At 36.0% G+C, this 24,963-nt stretch overlaps 1 protein-coding gene across 2 annotated transcripts in view; it reads right to left on the bottom strand.

Annotated features, from left to right (window-relative positions):
• Plcb1 (phospholipase C, beta 1 (phosphoinositide-specific)) overlaps positions 1-24,963 on the bottom strand; it is a 614,138-nt gene that overhangs the window by 203,472 nt on the left and 385,703 nt on the right. For both annotated transcript variants that reach the window (XM_013011003.1, XM_013011004.1), the window contains exon 4: positions 5,469-5,606. In XM_013011003.1, coding sequence (XP_012866457.1) covers positions 5,469-5,606 — 138 coding nt within the window. The remainder of the gene's footprint in view (positions 1-5,468; positions 5,607-24,963) is intronic.

The raw sequence follows: 24,963 nt of genomic DNA on the forward strand, positions 1-24,963 counted from the left end.
ATGCATTTCCAGGAGTTAAGTGAGGTGACCAAAGATGAAGTATATTAGCACCTCTCCATGTTGGAGGAATCTCAAAGGAGACAGAACCAAGGCTTGGAGAGTTACAGGATCTTCCAGACGATTGGAAAAAGGCACACAGTAAGAGTCTATGTTCAAGTGATTCTGAAGACAATAGCATACATGAGAGGTGAGAGCTATGTGAGTATTTACGTCAAGGGTCTGTGCTGGGCCAAAAGGGACTGGAGCCAAGAAGAAAGTAACCATGGTGAAGAAAAACATTCCTGTGGATGAGGCAAATGCCTAGCATCTCAAAGCAGCCATGCTTTGTGAGGAGGACCTAGGCATGACTTAGTCATGAAGAGAATTGGAAGGAATCCAGAAGTTGCAGAATGTCTCTGTAGTGTGTTTGGTATAGATTTTTATTTTACCTCTGTTCTGTTTCCTGATAAGACATCCATATTTCCATTTTGATTGATGATACCTACAATGTTACTATACATCATGTAGCCATAAGTAGACAACTTAAGAGCCAAGCATAGGAGAGTACCAGAAGATGGTGACATTCACCACCTCCTTTGCAGCCTTACAGAGAACTCAGGACAACTCGGGGAGTTGGCTTGAATGTGGAAATTCCAAGTTGTAGCAGACACAAGGTTCTCATTGGTCACAGGAAAACAAGGGTGCATGAAGATTGAATTGTGTGATACAGAGAGAACATGTTAAACAAATTTCCCATTTCCAAAACCTATTCACAGGATAGACTCCTGGAAGGAAAATGACTATTAGGGTCTGAAGGGCTTGATAAGTCAAGAAGGGTAAGAAATGTATGATTGTTGTTTAATTGCAGTTTTATTTTTAATCCCAGCTCTAGAGAGAGAAGCGGAAAGATAACTTCCTCTTCATGACTCTCTCAAAGGATTCACTGAAGGAATAAATTAAAAATTCAGCTTCTGAATGGCTCCGGATGGCTCATACCTATAACCCTACCTACTTAAGATCTCACTTTGAATACATCCTGGGAAGAAAATTCCATGAGCCTCTTTTTCCAAATTATCCAACATAAAGCCAGGCTGAAAGTATGGCTCAATTGGTAAAGTGCCAGCCAAGCTAGCAAGCCAAGTTGAGTTCAAGCCATGGTAATAGGCCGAAGAATAAAATAAAATAGAATGAAATAAAATAAAAAATATTTCAAGTGCAAGTGATTTAGGGAAGACCAAAAAGCACGCATATCTAGAATTATATCTTTAAGAAGATTTAAGTCCCAGTTTAAGTTTATACTGATCCAATAGATTTCTCAGAATCTGTGAAAGAGCTGCCTCTGAGCAACTTCTTCTTAATCTGCATATTATCTGAATGATCCATACATACCATCCAGAATTAATTTCCTTTTCTTCTCACACTTACTTTCCTCTGGCTTTTTTCTTCCATATAGATCTTTACTAGAGATACAATACATTTACAACTTAATTTATTTTCTTCCTCAGACGTTGTCAGAGAAAATGTCTTTCTTTACGGCTCTGTATCTGGTACTGGGATTGTGACTATATTGAATAACTGAATGATTTGGAATCCACTGGTAAACATTCTCTCTTAGAGAAATGTAAATTTTAAAGAAGCATGGGATCCTGTTTGGTATTCCACATAAGGACAGAAATCCAGCATCACTCAAGATATCACATACATTGGCCCAAGAGATGAAATATAGGTGTGATGTTGTGAGACAGCACTAACAAGTAGAGTATGAAAAAAAGTTGTATAAGTAAAATAGTGTTTATAGATTTTTAACTCTGAGCTCTTTCAGTGGGGAGGACATACCCTACAAATTTTGCTGCTAGAAAAGATAAAAACACACTTCCTTGCTTCAGGAATTGTACCAGAGACACCAAGTGCTAACAGGTGCTAACATTTTTTATAGATATAGTCTTAATAAGGAATGTTACAAGGTCTCTGAATCAAAACCTAACAGGTGCTAACATTTTTTTTATAGATATAGTCTTAATAGGGAATGTTACAGAGTCTCTGAATTAAAACCTCTATGGAAATCAACTGGGTAGGAATCACATAGAGAAGGAAATTGCATACATTTGAAATATAGGTTTAATGCAACTTAACATAGGCAGATTGGCATGAAATAGAAGACCAGTATTCATGTTAGTAAAAAATTTCCCTGAGAGTGACTGCCATTTATTGAATATTTTAACTCGAGGTGTAATGACTATCATACATTGGTCATCTCTAAAAGAAAAAAGAATGGTTATATTTTGGGAAAGTAATAAAAAATTGCCTTTAGCATTTGTTTGTCTGTATTGATCCATTCATGCAACCATCTATCTATGTACTGAGGAACGAAATATGTTAACAATGTAACTTGTTAAAAGTGGGATGTCAGAATAATGACTGCTGCAGGCAAGAACTTAATGCTGTCACCCAAAGTTCCATTGCCCTGAAATCTTCCCACGTGTAAACTATCCTATAGAAGTAAATGGGTAACAGTTGTTAATGAGAAAATAGATTCAAGTTTTAAAATATTGGGAAAGTGTATTCTAAACAACTTAGAGAATTAAAACTGGTTGACATTTCTTTCATTCTATTGTAGGAATAGGAGTCTATTAGAAAAATATTGAACACAAATCACTACCAAAAATCATTGCCAAATTAGAGATCAGGATAAGACATTCATGATAGCTCCTAAAATTGCCAGGGCAACAAAGGTTAAAAAAAATCACAGAACTCAGAGGAAGATGGCAGAGAAGAAGCTGGAGGCTAAACAAACTCTCACGTAAAAAGCAGTTTTAGTGTTCCAGTGAACAGTCCTAGGCTAGAGAATCACACCAAGTGTGCCATCACAGTTTGGCCAGAGAGGATAAATCCAGGCAGCTTGGTCAAGGAGACAGATCTGAGCACTTTCCCGTGTCCTCGGTGGCATATGCTGCTGCTGCTGCAGCTGCCATATCAACATAGAGAGCTTGGGACAAAGGTGCCAGATGCGGTGTGTGAGCAGATTCTATTCACCACCAGCAAGAACTGACAAGGAACAGAAATCTTCATCCTGCTGATCACAGACCCCAAAACCAGAGTGAGTATACCCCAAGACATCCTTACTCCTTCTCACAGAGCAGTGGTGGGAAGGTAGCCCCTCCCCCACCATTGGAGAAGAACTCCATCTTTGATACTGACAAAGGCCTGGCTCCAGCAGCTAGCTCCAACTCAGGCCTTGGAAGAAAACAATAGGAGCCACTCAGTGGGTCACAGGAACCTAACCTGACTTGCAGGTCTCAGCTCCACCCACTGGAAAGTTGGCCTTCCCAGGCAGAGGAAGCTCTGCCCATGGAGGAGTGACTTTCTTCATTGGGTGAACCAAGCCAGAGGCTGCCCCTCCCCACTGCAGCACAGACAGGAGGGGTAAAAGACAAACAATTGAAACTCAGTAAACATAAATTCTGAGAATGGCTCCAGGATGGGCTCTGTGAGTGTCTCAGGAGCTAGCTCTTCAGGGAAAAGCTACAGATTGCTGATAGGCCTCAACCCTACTCAGAACCTAGCCTCATCACAGCAACTCCAAGCTAGAGGAAACAGCCATCTCCCTCTTTTGTGATACTCAAAGCAGATCTCCCTCCCACTGAACTAGCCTGAGAAGAGGATCACATTTTTCTGCCTGCTCAAACAAACTGACTTAAGAAACCAATCAAGGCACAGGAAAACCAAACACCACAAGCAAACCAGAGACTCCATCAAGAGACTGGTTACGGAAACAGGGGAGATACAAGATCCCGCCCCCCCAAAAAATCAATTAACTAGTTTTTCTACCTAATTTTTTTAATTAAAAAATTGTTTTCTATTTTTAATTTCTTTAAAAATTTTCACTTTAGGTGTGTGTGTGTGTGTGTGTGTGTGTGTGTGTGTGTGTGTGTGCATTTAAGATCTTTTAACCTTTTGGTCTTTTTTGTGACTTAATTGCTGTTCTGCCACCCCAGATAAATACCCATCATCAATTATTAAACCTTATCCTTCGTTGTTTCCATACTTAATTCAGAAATTTATTACTCAATTCACAAACTCTTGGGCTTATAATAGTAGTATTTTTTATACCTATAAGTATCCCATTTTTTAATTTTTAATTTTTAAATTTTTCCTTTTTATCCCTCTCTTCCTCTCATCCTATCCTTTTCTTCTATCAGTATTATTTTTTATATTTAGATAATTTTTAAGTGTTTTATTTTTCAAATTTAAATTTTTGTTTTTTCTTTTTTTTTTCTTGTTTCTTTATCTCCCTCCTTTCATTCTGTACTACCCATTTCCTCTCAGCGATTAGGAGTTGGTTAAATTCACTCTTTCCTTTCACCTCTCCATATCCCTCTAATCCTGTTTTCTCACACAATTCTCCCTAACCCTATTAATTTCTGGTCTGCTTAATCCCTCTTTGATGTTCTTAGTCCATTAATCCATAGTTGCTTGATTAAAACAATTTTTGTTTTCCCTTCCCCTCCCCAAATTATAGCAACATCAAATACAGTGAAAACAGGGGTTATACTGTAGGGAAGGGACATACAAAGCAACAAAGAAATCATCTCATAAATATGTTAGAAACAATAGCAAGAAAGAAAAACCATTTGAGTCTTTATCTTGGGGTTCATTCCACCTAACATCAAATTATTTGACTGTTTCTGCTTGTTTCAGACATATACTAGTTATTGCAAATAAGGGAAACCATGGGACCTATGTTTCTTTGGGCCTGGCTTAGTACTTTTAAATGCCAATTGAGCAGTTCTATTGGAAGCATCATCCTTGAAGTTCATTGCTTCCGGTGTGCTGGTCTGTGCCTATATTCTAGTTATTTCTGTATGAATCTGAAAAAAACCTCAATGTCTTAGAAAAATAGCAATTCCTTAATGGATAATCATATCTAATACAACATTGAAATCTATAGCTAAATAAGTATTATTATTATTTTAAATTTTAATTTAAAGATTTTAGTTTTGTTATTTCATATAATAATTGAATAACTGCTATAGGAATGGTGGTGGTCTGTAGATGGACTATTAGTGTGACTTTGTCTCAATAAACATCAATAAAAACTAAACGCGCTTAAGTTGACTTCCCTTAAACAGAGTTAAGAAATGGATAGGGAGTTGAAAATGCTCTAGACACCAAGCCAAGACAAGGGAGGATAACTTAAGATATTCAGATAAAATGAAATATGGCTTTATGTACATTTTTGTTTTACAAAGAAATTATATCAAAGGCATCATTCCTAAAGAAAAAGAAAAAAAAACATACACAATTCAAAGTAGATGTGTCTTACTTGGGAGTGTTCAAATTGCACCTATTCTTGGCAACTGAGTTATTTTTAGATAGCATTTTAACCTAGGCTAAATATGACATAAATCCAAAATCTTTCCCAAATGTTTGCACACTGTCACATGAATCCAGAAGGAAGAAAGAGCTTCTGAGATTTCCATTTACCATACCTTGGCTACTTCTTCTTGGAAAGCCACGAGATTCAAGTGGGAGATGTTCACGAGGTCAGGGCCATACACCACGGTGATCATGCGATGCTCCAGGCGCCCGATGTTCCCAACATCCAGAAGCTCTCGTAATTTGGGGTCCTGGTAACAAATATGAAAAGAAAAATTAGCCTACACAGAGGTTACAGCATAGGAGGAGAGTAACAGGAAAAGAACTGAACCTCGTAGGATTTCAAAACAGAACTGCATTTTACTGTGTGAACATGGTATATATGAAAAAAATTCCAGAAGCAAACTCAACTGCCCAAAGGCTGTGATGAGAAAATTTCTTCCTTCATCCTATTCAACAACACATCTTTATGCATCGCGATTCTCATTTTATTTCTGGTGCTCATCCCATGAGTTACATATGGCAATAAAAAAGAAAAAAAAAACTCCATACCTCTCTCCTCAATTCATGGCTATGTCAAGACAAAGAAGGCAATTTTTACAAAGTCGAAAAGGTTCTTAAGTCTTCTCTAGTTTGGTCCTGAGTGGTGGATGTGTCATAAACCTAGTCCCCAGCTTCATACTCTAGGGAGATGGCAGAAACTAAGAAGTTGGGTTTCATGGGGGATCATTCAATCAGATCACTACAGAGGGTGAGGGGAGGAGTGGGGGAGGTGCCCTTGAAGGAGATATTGGGATTTGTGCCCCTCTTTTTTCTCTTTTTCTTGCCCTTGCTTTATCTTTGCCTTTTCATTATTTGGCCACTTTGCATGGATTTGCTATGCCTTGTGATTCTACCATGAAATGCCATCTCTTACTCTACCATCAGAGTCCTGAAAGCAATAGGTCTGCTTGATCACAGTCTAAGCCCTCCCACATGGTGAGCCCCAACAGCTGATCACCTCTAGTATTGGTTAGAGTAACAGAAAGAAGACTAGCAATGCCATCTAGGCCAATGGTAGAAACACAGGCAAGGTTCTCTGTGTGGGGTTCTCTCCAACTCTGAGCACAGATATAAAGAGACAGGATGTTAAGATGGACAGAATGACAGTACCCTCCACCATTCTGCTAGTTTAAATTCTACCCTCAGAACGATCTGTTATTTGAACATACAGAATTTCTGCTATCTTCTGGAGAATAAATTGAAGGTTTTTTGTTTTGTTTTGAACACCATAAGTAAGAATCGCTTAGAGATTCAGTTTGTTATTTTTTTTTCTGGGAAAGAGAAGTGTCCAAATTTTTGGGACTCAAAATAAAACCCAAAATAGAGCTTAGTCAACTTGGCTAGGTTTCTTTTCCTCCCGTAGGACAGGCCTTGAAAGACTTCTCAGTCCAAGCAGAAAATTAGCATCAAATCAATCACTTAGCAAATTTGCTGCCAGCCTCTGAACAGGGAATAAACTTGCATTCTTATTTACTTAGCTAAATGCTGGGCCAACATGGTCTGATTACCGAGGCTGGTTATTCTGACCTCCCTTCTGAGGTTTTTATGTACACAATCCTTACAAAGAAAGAATAGACTTTGAAGAAAAGCCCAAGAAAGAAAACAAACAAAACCTTTTTTTTCCTTTTAAACTGAATTACTTTTTATTTGGTACCATTCATTCTCTCCTTAGCTAATTAAAGGTTTTATTCGGTTAGGGTGGGTGAAGAGTTACATTTCAGGTAAGTTACAAAACTAGAAAAATTCCATTTCAAAGCTTTGCCCAATGTAATTTGAAGGCTCAATTCCACTGTCAAGTAGGGAATGAAGTAGATGAGGCTGCCCAGAAAGATCAAAAGACCATAAAAACATCAAATAAAAACATCAATTTCATGACCCAGAAAAAAGAAGCATGTAATCAAAAAATTATTAAATAAATAATTACTGCAAAAGAGACATTTTTAGCAATCTGGAATTAATAAAAGATTAAAAGAGAATATCTAGGAAGAATGCATGTTTTGTGAAGTGTAATTAAACAATGATATCAGATAACAGATGTTTGGTGAAATGATTAATAGCATCACAGTATTTTTTTAAACACAATTTGGGGCAAGGTTAGAAAGTACGTTTGATCAGTTCTGGTAATTTTGTGTTTTTGGTGTCTAGTTGGAAGAGAAAAATAATTCTTAGAAACCACTCCAAGCTTGTAATTATCCATCACAAGTTCTAAATCAGTAATTAGAATCCATCAGTAGTAGAATCCAGAGGTTCCTGGTGCCTTTCAAGGGAAAATAGTAACTCCGTTTCTAAAGTTAAATCCTAGATCATCTTTGTGCCTATGATATTCATAAAATACAAACTCTTTGACTAAGTAAGTTCATTGCCTCTCAATCATCAGGATTCAAAATTGTTACTTCATGTCCATTGCAAAGGGGCATTGAGTTTCATCTAGTTAATGGCTCATTAGCAATTCTCATTTTTTAGGTCATCAGCCACTGAAAAGTAAAGACTGTTCTACACTTAAGAATGGAGAACTCAGTTCCTACCATGTGTCCTTGTAGTTACTGAAGAATGCCTACAAGCTACAAAATTAGTTTTTTGAAAAGTTGCCAGCCACGGCTGGCTCATACCTGTCATCCTAGTAAATCAGTTGGCTGAGATTTGGAGGAGTTATGAAGCTAGCCCAAGTTTTAAAAAAAGAACCAGGGGATTCCATCTACAAAATCAACAGCAAAAAGCCTGGCTGAAAGCATGGCTGAGGTTGTAGAGCCACAGCATGGGTACCCAAGCTGAGCTCGAGAGGAAAGCGCTGAGTTGAAGCTCAGAATTGGCAAAAGTTAAATGCCGGTTTGAGCCCTCACTCACTATTCAATATGTTTTATTTTCAAAGAAAAGCTATTTCATTTGTATGTTAGATACAGACAAAATAAAATGTCTTTGCAAGTCTTTATATATCATTGTTGTTACTAGCAGTATTTTTAGTGCTAAAGATGTGTCTTATTTAAGTTTTTAATCCCAGAAAATATATCGTCTGTGGCTTATTAGTCTTTTTAAAAAAATGTTTTTTGAGTTATTTCTGTTATAAGCTTTCCATGCAATATTCTCAATCTGTGTCATGGTTACAGTTTGAATCTATCAGTCATACAAATGATTAGGCATATGAAAATCTTTCTGTCAACATTCAATGCAATAACTACAAATAAAGAGATGGTTTGCTTATTCTACTTAAGTGAGATGCATAGAAATATAATGCAAATGATTCCATTGGCAGAATAAAAAAGAAATCAACTATACACCTCATCTATTTTATGAATATTTTATATAATTCATTGAAATACATATAATTAATATTTTATATAATTCATTAAAATATAAATACTCCATATGTGAAATCAAAATAGGAAAGAAAATATGATGTGATGACAACACTTGCATTCCTAGGAAAGAATGAGAGGAAACAGTATGAAATGCCACAGTGAAATTAGCATAGGCTTAAAATTAAATTAGCATAGGCTTCCAGAAATTAGCATAGGCATAAAAATTGAATGACAGGAATATAAAACAAGTCCAAGGGAAGTGTGGATACGAGCAGAAAGAGCACTAATAGGAAGGGTGAAGGAAGATGAATATGGTCAAAATACTTTTGTATGCATGTGAAAATTAAACAAGGAGGCTTGGTTTGAAAGGGAGAGATTGAAGGAGAGGATGGATTTGAGCAAAGTAAATTGCATGCATATATGGGCATACCCAAATGAAATCCCACTGGGCAACTAATTAATGCTAATTAAAAACTGTAGAAAGTAAAAGAAAAATATGGAAGCTAAAAGGTTAAGTTCAATGATCATTTTTAAAGTTATCCTTAGTGACAGTAAAAATACATCAAATATATAGCAGTTAGAAAAATACATCATTGGAAAAAGTAGTTAATTTATCTCATTAGTATTTGTCAAAGTTAAAATTTCTAGAGTATAGACAGCTTGTGATTCATCTTTTAAATACTCCTTCTTTCTCCCCCTCCTTCTTCTTGCCTTCCTAAGGCTTGAACTCAGGGCCTTGGTGTTGCTCCTTAGCTTTTATGTGTTCAAGACTAGTGCTCTATCACTTCAGTTACAGTTACATTTCCATTTATTGGAGATAAGTCTCACAGACTTTCTTGTCTAAGCTGGTTTCAAATCATGATTTTCAGATCTCAGCCTCCCGTGTAGCTAGGATTACAGGTGTGAGCCACCTATGCCCAGCTTCTTCTGCCTTCTTTAATATATGCAACCACCCAACTGCCAGCAAAATTTGAATGTATCAGAATTACTGTTGCAGTGTACATATAAAATGTTCCACAAGCACAAAGGAGTTAGGTTGTGTGAAAATTAAATAATTATGTGTAATTGTTTAAGCCCTTATAGAAAAGCTAAAATGAATTACATTCTCTTTCAACTTGTAGGAGTGAGCAGTGATTCTAGATAATTTTCAATAGGCAAATAACAAGTTTTAGAAGGATGTTGAGGCCTGTAGTTAAAATGGACAGATACTGTCAGTAAGTTTGATTCATCTTCCTGTTAATGAGTTCTTTGTTGATCATGACATGTCTCCCTATTTTGTAGAAATACCTGCTTTCTTCCATGGTTCTTTGCTACAGTTATCTGTTGTGGAGGAAGATAGTAGAAGTTCAGAATTTCATTTGAATTGAATAGATCAAAACAAAAGAACTGACAAGTCTTTGACAATGACAAACACAAACAATGATCTATCCATCTGTTTGGGAAATCCATGCAACTATATATTTACTACAGGTTTTGGATACATGGAAGGAGTTGCAGAGATCATGCATTCTCTTTGTCTGGCATTGAGCACTGGCTTTGCCTTTTAAAAGCAACCTGGCCTTCAAAAGTTTTACTAACCATTTGGTGCCTCTGTTTCTCACATGTGAAATGATAACAAAGCATTGTATGGAAAGTGTACAGAGAATGTGTAACAAGTTATAAATCAACAGCTTGAAAACATTAGACAACATGGGGAATACACTTGTAGTTTCTTACCTGGACATGAATATTTGTATTATCACTTGGACATTATCAATCAGGGTTGTCATTTATGGGTTTTGTAGCTTGTTTAAATTGGATGAGTATTTAAAACTCATTCATCTAAATTGATAATTCCCTTAATTCACTCGTTCATGGGCGGCGTACTTTAAAAAATTGTCGAAGGACAAGTCATTCTTGGAACTTTGCAGATTCTATCTCTTTCATTTCACTGGCTTTGAAAATTGGGCAACATACTATCTATGAACTTCAGCTTAGTCTCTACATGAGATAGAGGAAGGTATTAATGGCTGCTTACTCTAAAGCATTTATAATGATCAAAGTCAGAACAGTGTCACATGTATGTCACATGTATATGAAGAGTGAATAATTTTTGTGGTGACTGACATACTTAAGTATGACATGCAAAATAACCATAAAATATTTATTTTCTTATTAAAACAATAGATGTAAAAAGATGATCTAAAAGAGTAAGTCATGTTCCTGTAATAATCCAGGGCAGACCACAAAGAAGCTTGAAACTACTTGGTGTGTTTGCCTTCATTAAATAACTAGAAATTAAATTCATAATGAATAATTTTAGCAATGCAATATATAAAAATTGGTACAATATAGCTTATGAAAAAAAAAGATGTTAGTAAGATTAAAGAAATTTGTCAGCAATCCACTATAAATAACTGAAGAACTTTGAAAGAAATAGATAATTCATCTGTAAGCATCTAGAGATGTGAGTATGTGTCTTTGGAGGGCTTGAAATGTATTTAAAGAGTAATTATTACTTGAATTTCCATTCATTTCTTCATAGCCCTTTTCTACTACTATAGAATGCATTTGTTAACTCGATTCCATAATATATAAGGATCAACAGTGTATTATATCTTCCAAATCTGAGGGATATAAACTCTTTTAAAATCAAAGTCTCAAGGAGATGTGATGTTTACTATTTTTGAAAGAATAAGTAGTAGTGCCTTAAAAATCCCTCTCTTAACTACATGCTAATCCTTGACAGTAGGAAAATATCTCCTATAGTCCATTTCTATTGATCCATCAGAGCACATTACTCATGAAGGCCAAATTTACCATCTCTAAACCTTCATCTTTCCATGAGAAGAAATCATCTTGAAAGTCGAGTGATTAGGTTTATTCAGTAGGATTATGCAGGTTAATGATGTCTCCATGCCATAGAACAATCACCAGCCCTCTTAGTACAATTCTACATGGGGAATAAATAGGGAATTGAAGGCCTGTAATAACCACAGCATGTAATAAAATAACTAGAAGGTGATGGGTTTTGAATATTTATCACAGGTATTTTTCATATAATTCATATTGTTGAAAGTTTGTGTTGTTTAATTTTTAATAATGCTTGTTTTTTTTATAATCAGTGGTCTATTGCACAAATAATTTGCATCTAATATATTAGATTCAACCTCTTGGTTTGACCTAGAGGTGGTCTGTAAAAGTTAGCATATGAGCAACTCTATGCTACCAGGTCACAGAGAATGGCGTTAATTGAAGCAGCACTGCTTCAAATCTCTATTTATATAAACTTTCCCATTTTAGTCCTCCTCGGATTTTCTTGCTCCTGGAAAATTACTTCACCATTGCCTTCATTGTTCACAGCTCTCCCTCTCTCTCTCTCTCTGTCTCTCTCTTTGTCTCTCTCTCTCATGTGCAAAAGTGATATAGGCCAGTTAGGCATAGGGAAATAAAAAGGCAGACTACACAATGGCTAAAGGCTGTTACAATCACAAGGCTATATTATTAGAGCATTACGAGACATAGTAAGAAACAGTATCACCCAAACCCAATTGGGACCATTATGGCTGACCAAGAAAACCACTAACGGTCCTTTTCTTCATTATATGGACATCTCCATGATTATTTTTGTAAACATGATGTGTCCTACAACATTTAAGGTCAGAAAAATTAATTCCCCACTTTAAGTCACCCACAGTCCTTCTCTCTGTTAACATTTTCCTGTAAGACAAGCTCTCTAAAATCCCAGTAGTGATTCTCTCTTGAGAAGGCAACACTGAATTCGAATGTGTATTTTTTTTCTCTGTAATAAAATTTCCTCCCATTTCCTTACTTTGGTTTGTTTTTTAAATTCTTTCTCTGAGGGTGACAAGAAACTGAAAACATTCTGCAGAAGTCTGTCTGGCCTATATCTTTGAGATCTCTCCAGCCTTCACTATTGGCAACAAGAGGATACCATTCTGAGTACAATCAAGGATTGGTCCGGTTTGGGCAGAAGCCAGTTTCCTGGGGCTTAATCCAGTAGGGCTTCATCCTCAGTGACCAAGTTCACTTACCATACTGAAAAATGCAAAGGGAAATGTAATTAGGGAATTTCATTCTAAAGTATAATCAAGGTTTTCCTTTCATGGAAGTATGTGTTTGGGCAGGGGCACAGTTCTATGGACAGTGCTCCAAATTCTCTTCTGTAGATGAACAACTCCCCTTGTGCTTGTGGGCATCTGCCACATGGTCCTTATGCATCCACTGACAATATCTTAATTGAGCACCTCTTATTTGACCTGACATGGAGCTATTTGGTGCAGTTGCATTGGTGGATAACAATGGATATTATCATCTTGGTGATGCTAACAATCAGGTGAAGAAATAGACATTACCAAAACCATAGATTCAGCTGGGTGCAGATGGCTGACACCTATAATCCTAGCTACTCAGGTGGCTGAGATCTGAGGATCACACTTTTGAAGCCAGACAGAGCAGGAAAGTCTGTGAGACTCTTCTCTGCAATTAAATCACAGAACACCCAGAAGTAGTCCTGTGGCTCAAGTTGTAGATTGCTAGCCTTGAGCAAAAGGAGCTCAGGGACAGTGAACAGGCTCAGAATTCAAGCCTCAATACCAGGGGAAAATTGTAGATTCTCAAAAAGTGCAAAAGAATGTCGTTGGAAAATCTAACAAAATTCAGGCAATTAAAGAGGGCTACACTAAAAAAAATTGACTAACATGGAAGAGTTTTAATCAGAGAAGTTGAATCAGAAGCATTTTGGGCAGATTGGAGGCACAGCGAATATCTGTGTTAATATAGAAGCTTGAATTCGAGAAAGTTGAATGCTAGTAGAGGAAGGTCAGGAGAAAGAAGAACGAGAGATAAATAGGAAGCCATACTACACAGGATGTATGGTCTTTTCTTCTTGAACCCCTAAGCAAAGTGATGACATTGAACAATTTCAAGCCATGGATATAAGATAACATTTGCTCGAATGTGACACTCATTAGAGGAGAGGCAGCTGCAGCATTTTAGATGGCAGAGTCCAGGGGTAGTGTAGTATTATTGAACAATACTACCACATACCTAAGGCAAAAACCAGCTTGATGCTGGATTGGGTATTGAGGTTGAGGAAGTCAGTATCATAATTCTCAGTTCCTGAACTGCACTATTGAGATAATGATGCTGTTGATAAGGAAGAAAGAAAAGGTTTGGGGTTAGCAGGAGCCATGATCACAGGGTTAAGTTTTGATACGCTATGTCCAAGATGCTTTTGAGTCTATTCCTACTTGCCAAACATAAATCCAATTGGCAAGATGTTATCTAGCAGGAAGGGGCTACAAAAAAACAAACAAAGGCACTTTTATTCTGGATGCCATTGTAACTACTGCAAAAGCAATCTGCAGAGCAAGATATCAAGTAAATTAGTTATATTTTTTTCCTCCCATGAAATTCAGGTTATTGTACTTATAGCCCATAAATATTCCTTTCTTTCACTCTTTTGCTAAACTTACCTAATAGTCATCAAAATATAGCCCAGAAAATCCTAGTGAAGTGTGATCATTGGAATAATAGTTTCTAAAGGAGCTCAATGCGAGTTGACATGTCTATGGACAAGTCTCCACAGAAGACAAATGTTACAGATTTCTGTGCATTTTTATATTGCATAGTAAAAAAGAACACTGTAGCAATAAAAACACTTTATCAGGAACATTGATTTCTAAGGCTACTGTGTGTTATAAAGGCAGGTTTGAAGAGTAACTTAGAACTAAAACAGCACCAAAGTGTGATGAATTAGATGCTTTTGTACATATCACAAAAAACTATAGATCACTGCCACCTTTATGAATTTGAGTTTCTAAAATTCAAGTAATGTGCAAATTTCTTAAACATTTTTATAGAATATCCACAGTAGCAATCATTTACGTGCACAGGATAGTATTGTAAGCAACACGTACAAGTAATTTGCATGAAGAATACAAAGGAATAAGTTACTACATACACGATAAAAGCAACATTAAGAACTTGCACAGGTCTGGGGTTATAGCTTAGGAATAGAGTAGAACACATTGGGAGAACAAATAAGGCCCTGGGTTCCATCCTCAGAACAGCAAAGCAAATGAACAACAATGTGTAGATGTGATGTTATAATGTTATAATTCTATGTACCTATAAACATTCTATGCAGCTATGTATATATAAAGCAAAGATAGAAAAGAAATAAAACTTCAGTAGTGCTTGTTTATGCATGGTGTGATCATAGTTTTTTTACATTTAAGAAACTCTTGTATATGAATATACTGAATGTTCATAAAAATTCAAATAATTTAGAAAAGTATAATGACATGAAATGAACTTTAAATCCACTAGCCAGAAGCAAGCATGAAGACCATGACGGTGAACATTTTTTTCTTTTCTTTTTTTTTTTGGTCAGTTGTGGGCCCTGAACTCTGGGCCTGAGTGCTGTTCCTCAGCTCTTCAGCTCTTCAGCTCAAGGCTAGCACTCTACCACTTGAACTACAGTGCCACTTTCTGGTGGTTTATTGGAGATAAGAGTTTCATAGATTTTCCTGCCTGGGCTGGTTTTGAACCTGTATCCTCAGATCTCAGCCTCCTCAGTAGCTAGGATTACAGGCATGAGCCATCGGTGCCCAGCCAAGTGAACATCTTTTGAGACCAATGTTATCTCCAGGAAACTTTGGAGAAGACAGCCCTGTTTCTATACCTGTTCAGTATGGTTGTCACACTGAATACTTAAATGGCTACTGAATAATTAAAATGTGGCCAGTGTCATTCAGGTATTTGATTGTATTAGGTTTACATCAGACAAATTAAAATCAATTTAAAATTAAACAGCCACATAAGGCCAGTGGCTAGTTAGTTGGTAGTCCTTAGTACAGTCTCTGACGACATAAATACAAATGAAAATTTTCACACAGAACAGATCAAGCTACAAGTACTTATTTGCAGCTTGTTTATTTTAATAAATGTACTGATGAAATCATTATAAATTTATAAATTGATTGGTTCTTTGACTGTAGTGATCCCATTTTATTTTATTTTTTTATTTTTTATTTTTATTTTTTGGGTCCAGTCATGGGGCCTGAACTCTGGACCTGGGCGCTGTCCCTTAGCTCTTCAGCTCAAGGCTAGCACTGTACCACTTGAGCCACAGCGCTACTTCTGGCTTTTTGCTTATGTGGTGCTGAGGAACTGAACCCAGGGCCTCATGCATGAAAGGCAAGTGCTCTACCACTGAGCCACCTTCCCAGCCCCCAGTGATCCCATTTTATAGATGTGCCATATTTACTTAATACATCTCCCATCTGTGGATAGTTTTACTCTCATAAGAAATGTTTCAATTACCTGTGTGTGTATGTATGCACATGTGTTTGTGTTCACATGCTTAACCAACCTAGGATATACCTCCAAAGTGAAACTTCAGAGCCAAAGATAGGGCTCATGGTAACCCAATGTGTATGTTTCCTGATTTTTTTAGACGTAATTTACTCATTTATATAATTTTCATGTAATATGCAAATTGTATATGTGAATATAACTTTGGTGACTGATAAGTGTTGCACTGTTAGAAGTCCTTTGAACAAAATGGTATCTTGTACTTGTTTTTATTTGTGTTTTAAGATTTGCTAGCGGTGATAAGCATCTCTCATTTTTTGGTCATTATCATGCTTTTTATTGTAGGAACTATTCTAGTAGGACAGATTTCTTCTTGTATTGATGTGCACATATGTTTTTGTTGCCCCTGGCCTGGCCCATACAAACCATTTCCTTTATCCCAAATATTATCCTATTTGGCTTATTTATTTTCATAATGTATTTATCTCTTTGGGATTTGAAAAAAATTATTCAGATCTATTAATGTTATTTGTTTAACTTTTCTGATATATTATCATGGTAGAAAAAAATTTCCTATCCTGATCCTGACATTCTATGATCCTACCACCAGGATTTCCTGCTAAATGGCAGGTCCCAGAAAAGAACTTAATCAGTCATGGACTGAAAACTCAGGCACCCAAAGCCAAAATAAGTTTTTCCTCCTTTTAAGTTATTTATTCCAGGTGTAGAACACAATGCTGAAAAGTTGACATACACAGTATTTGAAAGCTCTCTTGGTGATCTCTGTTGAATGAAACAGTGTATTTCAATTTTACTTTGATGTAAGAAATTTTAATATATAGGCTTCACCTTATAGAAAAACAAAGTGTATTTAATAACTAAAAATTCAGGAAGATGACACACAATGATACCATGTTCATTTCTGGCACATATACTTTGTTAACCTTCATAACACAAGGGTGAGCTGTATTTTTTATTTACTTTGACTTTTTATTTATAGAAGACAAGGATAACATGGTAAACCAAAGCAGAGCTTGGTGCACAGATACATTTATGTGTCAAGAGTCCTATGAAGCTTGAGAAAAATGTAGCACATTGCTTAGGTGATTATAGTTTACCATTGATTCACACTGGCATTTTAAAAATAAAAATGCATTTCCTTAAAATGCTCACCACTATCATAATGAACATGAAGCCCTACCCCATGTGATAAACTAAAATAAACTCAAAATGTGTCACAGATCTAAATGTAAAGGTAAAACTATAAAAAACTTAGAAGAAAATGTAGGCAGAAATTTTCAGATCTTACATTAGGCAATAGTTTCTTACCTTCTAAGATCACATGCAGTAAAACAGAAAAAAGCTAAGTTATATTTCATCTGAAATAAAACCACTTTAAGCTGGGGGGTATAGTTTAGTGCTAGGACAGGTAAAAGTTCCTGACATTTGTGAAAATGAAATAAAATAAAAATAAAAGCATTTTACTAAAAGGGATACTAACAAGAAGGACAAATGCCACCAATAGCATGGGAAACTATTTATGAATTCTATTTAATGTACTACTGGTGGAAATATAAAAGTGTTACAACCACTTTGGAGAAAAGTTTCCAATTGCTTAAGATGATAAGCAGAGCTATCATATGACCCTCATATTCTACCTCTAGACAAAGAGCAATAAATGCAGGTCTATAAACAAAACTTGTATTTAAGAGTTCATAGCGGTATTTGTAGCAAGAAAAGCCCACTGTCCATCAACTGAAAAATGAAAAAATAAAATGTAGCTTCTCTAGGCAATAAAAGCTTATTTGGCAATGAAAATCAATGCAGAATTCATACCAGCTACACCTTACATGAATCTTTGCAATATTATGCTCAGTGAAGGAAGCCAAACACTCAACACCACATATTGTATGATTATGTTTATATGAACTTTCTAAAATGGAGACTGAAAAGAAGATGAAAAGAAGGTCGAAATTTTGTTCTGGAGTAATCAAAACCTTCTAAAGCAATTTGTTACTGATATTTATATAACTCTGAGTACCAAATAAGAAATACTGATGGTGCTATACCAAAATCAAGGAATTGTACAGCTTCAAATAATTAATGTGCTGTAATGTAAATACTGATATTCATTGAAGGCACATGCGTACCTCCCTGAGGTGTATAGCATGAACTGAAAAGAGTGCTTGGGCACATATGTACGAAATGTGGAGTTCAGTGTGTTTTATGGAATCCTCAAAACTTTTTTCCCCTTGGCACGTGACCACATTTTCTTGGCCTAATGACAGGTGATAAATTGAAGAAAAAGAAAATGAATAAACAACAGAGGCACTTATAATATGCAAGGCTTTGGAGGGTACATTTAGCTTGGCACCATGATTTTGACTAGACAGAATGTTGGAGTCAGCATTTATAGTGGTCAAGTATTAATGGGGAAGGTACGATTCATTTGGCATAATGACTTCTAATGCTTAGGTCTCTTTACGGTTACTACTTCATCTAAAAGCAGTGGAGTTTCCAAACTGAATCTCTTCATCAACAAAAATGTTTGAGACAGGCCTGGCATCTTTGGGACACAAATAGTTTCAATATGTCTACCTAAAGTCAGTTGTCTAATTCTTAGAAGCCAACATTTCCTTTCCTCACAAATGTGCCTGCTGTAGACACGAAGGTGAATGGGAAATTTGGAGGAAAAGAACACTTTCCATCCAATATTTTTTTTTTCTTATTTTGGCAGGAAATAAGAGAAAGCCATTTAACTTCACCATAGATCAAAAAGTCCCAGAAATACTGGAGTCAATTTTGAGGAGAACATTTAAAAGATTCAAGGACCTCTTTTTACACATCTCAAAACATTTTCCAAACTAATAGTTCTAAATCATACAAACCATCACTGTAGCGCGATTGATATTCATGGCAGTTTTCTGTTTATGTAAAATAAATATTGGATCTGACCATTAGAAACTGTAATGAAAAGAAAGCTTTGCTTGGAATCAAAGTAATTACTTCTAAAATTTTTGCCTTTTTTACCTTCACACATTTATTTAGTCAAGAAATGTTTAGTTGGCTACACCTGGTCATTCCAACTCACTCATATTTGTACTTGTGAAACATTTTTATGAAAGATGGGGAACCACCACCTAAGTCTAAGTATCGTTATCTAAATATCAGGAAATGTTTTCTTATTCTAAAATTCAACAGAAGTCACAGGATAATAATGCCCAACTTTGTTAAGCAAGGGAGAATAATATAGTAAAATATTCTCTGGGTTAACATAAGTTTGCCCTGAGGGAGTACTCTTTTTTTTTTCCCTTTAAGCCAGAGTCAATGTCTAGCTCATTTTAAAGTTGATTTACTGCCTTGGTAGAGGGAACAATAATATTTGTTAACCATGTGATAGAGCTCAAAATCTCTACACAATCACAAATCTCCTTCTCATGGAAATTCAAAATTTACCTGTGATTAGTCTTAGACTACATGAAAATGGAAATTTTTTTGAGGTAGGCATAAGATTTAGACTTCGGTTTCTAGCTATTTTTATATTTCTATTTATATATTTATTTTTATGCAACAACATATAGATATTGAAGATCACTGAGTGTATTCATTTTAGGGGCCCAGCTTGATGACTTTCATATTTATACACATCCTATAATCACTCCCAGGTTAAGATATATTTTATTTCCAGCTCTTCAAATATGATAGTTATTGGAACAAAGTGCATTTAATGGACAGGCAAAAATCATATACCTATAAAATTATATAGGCATACACAATATGATACCTTGATTATTATACATATTATTTAGTCTCTAAATCAAGTTATTTAGCAAATGTATATACTTTGTGTATTATCAAGTTTTGGTGATTTTTGCACCTAATTTTTCAAAAATTTCTCATTCTTAAATCTGTCAAATTTATTTTAATCATCCAGATATCATTCACTTATGTATTCACTTACTAATTTGATACATATTTCATAAGGGCACAGGCTTATGTGCCAGGTACATATTAATAACACATAGAATGCTCTTCTGCATAAGAGCCACGAATAAACTATAATGAGCAAGAACATTTCCAGAGAATGGTAAGTCAATGCAGAACATAAAATAGGGCAAGATGGAACGACTAGATTGAGTACAAGGACACCTTTAGATCGCCTGGTGAGAAAGGACCTGTAGAACAAAACACAGAAAAGAGAAGGGGGAGCTACATAAAACATGGGTTAATATCCTGAAGTTAGAATACACGGCTTGCTCAAGGAATACCAAATTCAGAGTCCTGAACACAGACAACAAACTGTGATAAGGTGCTTGGTGTGTGAGGCAAATTCTGGGTACGATTATGTGGACTATTGTAGGGTAGAGTTGGAAACCATGTGGAAAGCAGTAGCAACATGATTTGATTTATATTTTTGAAAGATCACACAGTCAAATGTAAAACTCGAGGCAAGGAGACCAATTAAGAAGTGATTTCAGGGTAGGGAATTTGCCTTAGTGGCAGAGTGCTTGCCTAGAATGCATAAAGCCCTGGTTTGGATGTGTCACATAAACAGAAAACGCTGGAAGGGGTGTTGTGGCTCAAATGATAGTGTCCAGGCCCTGAGTTCAGGCTCCAGAACTGGCAAAAAATAAGAAAAAAATAAAAGAAGTGATTTTAAAGTCTATGTCATGATGATTAGCGTAATGTGGAATCTCTGGAGAAGGACAGAAGTGGATAGATCTGGATGCAATTTGGATGTGAAGACAAGATACATGGCTAGGAAATGGCAGGTGAGAACAGTGAGGGCTGGCACTGAAGGTAGAAAACAAGGAACTCTGACATTACAAATGGAGAAAGTGGGTTGCTACTGTTGAACCTGACATTACTGGGAAAGAGATGGACACATGATTGGGACCATCTTACTTAATGGTAAAAAACTATTCTAAAAAATCATGTATCAAAAGTGATCAAAAAGAAAGAACATTTTTAACAGATCAAAAATGAAGAAAGGTCAGATATATATCATGCTATGTAATCTCAGCACTTAGGAGGCTGCTGAAGGTGCATTGTGACTTTCAGGCCAATCTGGGCCATATAGTTAGATGCTATCTCAAAAGAAAAAAGGAAGAAAAATGTGGAAGTGACTTTCAAAGTCTTTATAAAAATCTCAGGGCTTATGAGACTTTGAAAGGAATTCAGTCAATCTGCTATGGCAAGGATATATTCTATTTATTGGTACAAAGATGGGAAGATCTGGGCCTTTTGATGGCACTATTAAATGACATTCAAAGTTAAAATTAACATAAGCATAAACAATATAGGCTATCTTAACTATAGGTAATAAATAACTTAACAGAAACATTAATATGTTGTTTCTACACAGACAATAATAATTAAATAGAAGCAATCACACTGCTGTTAGTAGTCTAAAATTGATCAGATTTTTCTTCTGCATCTAATGCTTTTAAAAGGCTTTCTCCAAATCCTTCCATTTCCTAACAAATGGGGTGGTATCAAGGAAGTAAAGAAATTCTATCGAGTATGTTTGTGTGTGTGTGTGTGTGTGTGTGTGTGTGTGTGTGTGTATGTATCTCACATTTTCTTGATTCATTCATCTACTGAGGGAGATCTGAGTTGGTTCCATATCTTAGTTATGGTGAAAAAAATATAGTTGTGCTGGTAGCTTTAGTTATGGGCCTATTAGCGATCATTTGGGTAAATGCTCAAAAGTGGGATTGTTGGGTCATAGGGGAGCTCTATGTGGAGTCTTTTGAGGAACCTCCATACTGCTTTCCAAAGTGGTTGAACAAGTTTACATTCCCACCAACAGTGCAGTAAGGTTTCCTTCTGTCACATCCCCTCCATCATCTGTTGTTATTAGAGTTCTTGATTATAGCCATTCTAACTGGGGTGAGGTGGAATCTCAGAGTTGTTTTGATTTGCATTTCTTTTATGGCCAGAAAAGTCGAGTATTTCTTCATGTGTGTATTGGCTGTTCTTATTTCATATTAAGTGAAGTAAGCAAGACCAAAGAAATATAGGTCCCATGGTTTCCCTTATTTGAAATAATTAGTATATGTCTAGGATACTCATCAGATAAACTGACCAGCTCCAAAGCTATGTACATATGACCATATAAGATGATGCTAAGCAAAATGAACCCCAAGAAGATTTTCTTTGTTGTTGTTGTTTGTAATGTACTATGTGATTTTTTTGTTTCTTTTCTATGTTCTTCCCTCTATGATATATCCCCTGTTGTCACTGTACTTGATTTTGGTACCATGAATCTTGTACATACATTTATCTAATTTGGGGAGGGGAAGGAGGATAAGAAATGCTGAAACAAGGACACAGGATGACCCATTGCAACAATGATACTCACAAGACACTATGTTGGATGGGCTGGGAAGGTGGCTCAGTGGTAGAATGCTTACCTTGCATGTATGAGGCCCTGGGTTCAGTTCCTCAGCACCACATAAGCAGAAAAAGCTGGAAGTGGCGCTGTGGCTCAAGTGGTAGAGTGCTAGCCTTGAGCTGAAGAGCTGAGGGACAGTGTCCAGGCCCACAGTTCAGCTCCACAACCGGAAAAAAAAAGATTCTATGTTGGAAACAAACTTTACAACTTCTGGGAGGGGGGATGGTGGTGGGAAGGGATAGTAGGGAAAAAAGGAACTGGTAACAATGTTTGATAAGAAATGTACTCATCATAACTATTGAGCTATTCTGCTCATCTGCTAGGATTATCCTAGATGTATACTAATTATTGCATATAAAGGAAACCATGGGACCTAAAAAAACAAAAGAAATGTACTCATTAACTTACTAATGTAACTGTAACCCCTCTGTACTGCCTCTTTATAATAAAATGAAAATTTTTTAAAAAGGATGTCAAAAAGGCTTTCTCTACATGCTTGCCAGTTAGGAGACCAACAGTTTTTGTTTATTTAAAAAAATAATTCAGTGGAAAAAACTGACACAAGGAAGTTAAGGAACTTGCTCAACTTCATGCAATTAATCTAAGAAATTTAGATCAAAAGTGGCTTACTTGGATAAGGTCAGAGAATTGAATTTCTACCATGTTCTAGAAGATGCTGATGTTGCTGGGCTAGGGACCACACTTGGAGCATCAGTGTAAGAACTTAGTCACAGCTGCACTGATAAGCACTCCTGCTTTATACAAAGACTAAGTGGCCTATTGGGATCCAGCTGGCAATGCAAAAACCCACCACCTGGGATTACCCAAAACATTGTTTGCATTGCATCTCACAATCTCATGTCAGGGAAAAGTGCAAATGTTAACCTGAGTTTGGATGGGAGCCACTTTGATAACCTTAAACACTGTGTTTAAGTATAGATTAGGAGGGAAGTGTACCAAAGAGAGGCTCTTGATTTCTGAAATATATTTGTAGTGCTGAGTTCTATTCATAGTGAGTTAAAGTCAATGCAGTAACTAACTAACCAACCAACTAACTAAACAAAAGACAGAGAGAATATAAAGAAACAAAAAGTGGAAAACACTCTGGGACATTTATAAATAGTAAGTGCATAAGCTATATTGGACGGTTAAAGCTAGTGCTAGATTTTATACTTGAAGTTTACTACTATTTCTAAATCTTGAATATTGAAATATTTATGATTCTGATAATGTTTATCCATGAGGCAATTTGTTTGATTATGTTCTATTAACAAGATTAAAGGACAATGCATGAAGACCTGAAGAGAAACAATATAATTGACCACCAGAGAATTTGTAGCATCAGAACAATGGGTTTATTGTGTGCATTGCATTGCCCAGTATTTACTGCAGAACTTAATGATGGTGTTTCATGATGCTTTTGAATTCATTGTTGCATCTCCAGCTTCATCAGGAATTTATCCCCAAGGGAAAATAAAAATAAAAAAAATAGCTATGTAACCATAAAAATAAATAAATAGTAAGTGCAGTTATGGGTCAGAGTATGTGAAAATTCGGGTTTATTTTTACAACAATGTGCATCTTTTTTCATAGATAATAGATCTTTTATCTTCTGTATTTGTAGAGTCTTCACTATGGTGTAAATACTCCTGCTATGTAAACAACATTGTATTAGGACAATAAGGTTGTTCATATCTGGGGCTTCTCAAAAGCAAATTGTGTGGAGGACAACACAAAGAAAAGAAAAATCCTTCAAAAGCACCTAAAGTACAGGGCCTGAAACAAGGACTGCACCGCATGACTGGACCTCAGTTCTCCATCAAGTGTACATAAAAGGATATTTCTACACAGTTGGGAGAGATGGTAACCTTCTCAGCTAAGATATCACTTTTATCTATGCTCCTAGGTTCTCTAACTTTCAAACTTAAAACTTTTTTAAGGAGAAGATTTGACATAACTGCAGTTTGACTTGCAGCCAACAAAGTTTAAAAATTATCATGAACAACCGATCAAAAAAAGAACAATTAAGCAAAATTTCAATACCTCTTGAAACACTCACTCTGCTTGCCCTTTAAGTGATTGCAATTTCTCGGTTAATATTCTTTGACCTGAATGCATTCCCCTATTAAAATTCCAAAGAATTTGATTGAGTTTTAACTAGAATCTGTAACCTACAGTTAATCATCATGTATTACACAGTTTGTGGATGAAATACATTTGGAAAGGGATAGCTAAGTCTATTCATGTTAATTCTGTACTGACATTCAGGGCTTAATTCAATTTTCAGAAGTGATGATATCCCTGGCATTTCAGCAAGCCTATTTTAATTAATATCTCTCCACCTCTTTAAATACCATTTTGCATTTATACACCTGCTTTAAATTAGGGCAGTTTGAGGTCTGTCCTATGAGCCACTATTCTGGGAATACTAAGTGTTAGCCTTGATTTTGTTTCTCTGTTTGATTTCTTCTTCTTCTTCTTCTTCTTCTTCTTCTTCTTCTTCTTCTTCTTCTTCTTCTTCTTCTTCTTCTTCTTCTTCTTCTTCTTCTTCTT

The sequence above is a fragment of the Dipodomys ordii genome, unplaced genomic scaffold (genome assembly GCF_000151885.1).
Source record: "Dipodomys ordii isolate 6190 unplaced genomic scaffold, Dord_2.0 Scaffold13, whole genome shotgun sequence".
Lineage (NCBI taxonomy): Eukaryota > Metazoa > Chordata > Mammalia > Rodentia > Heteromyidae > Dipodomys > Dipodomys ordii.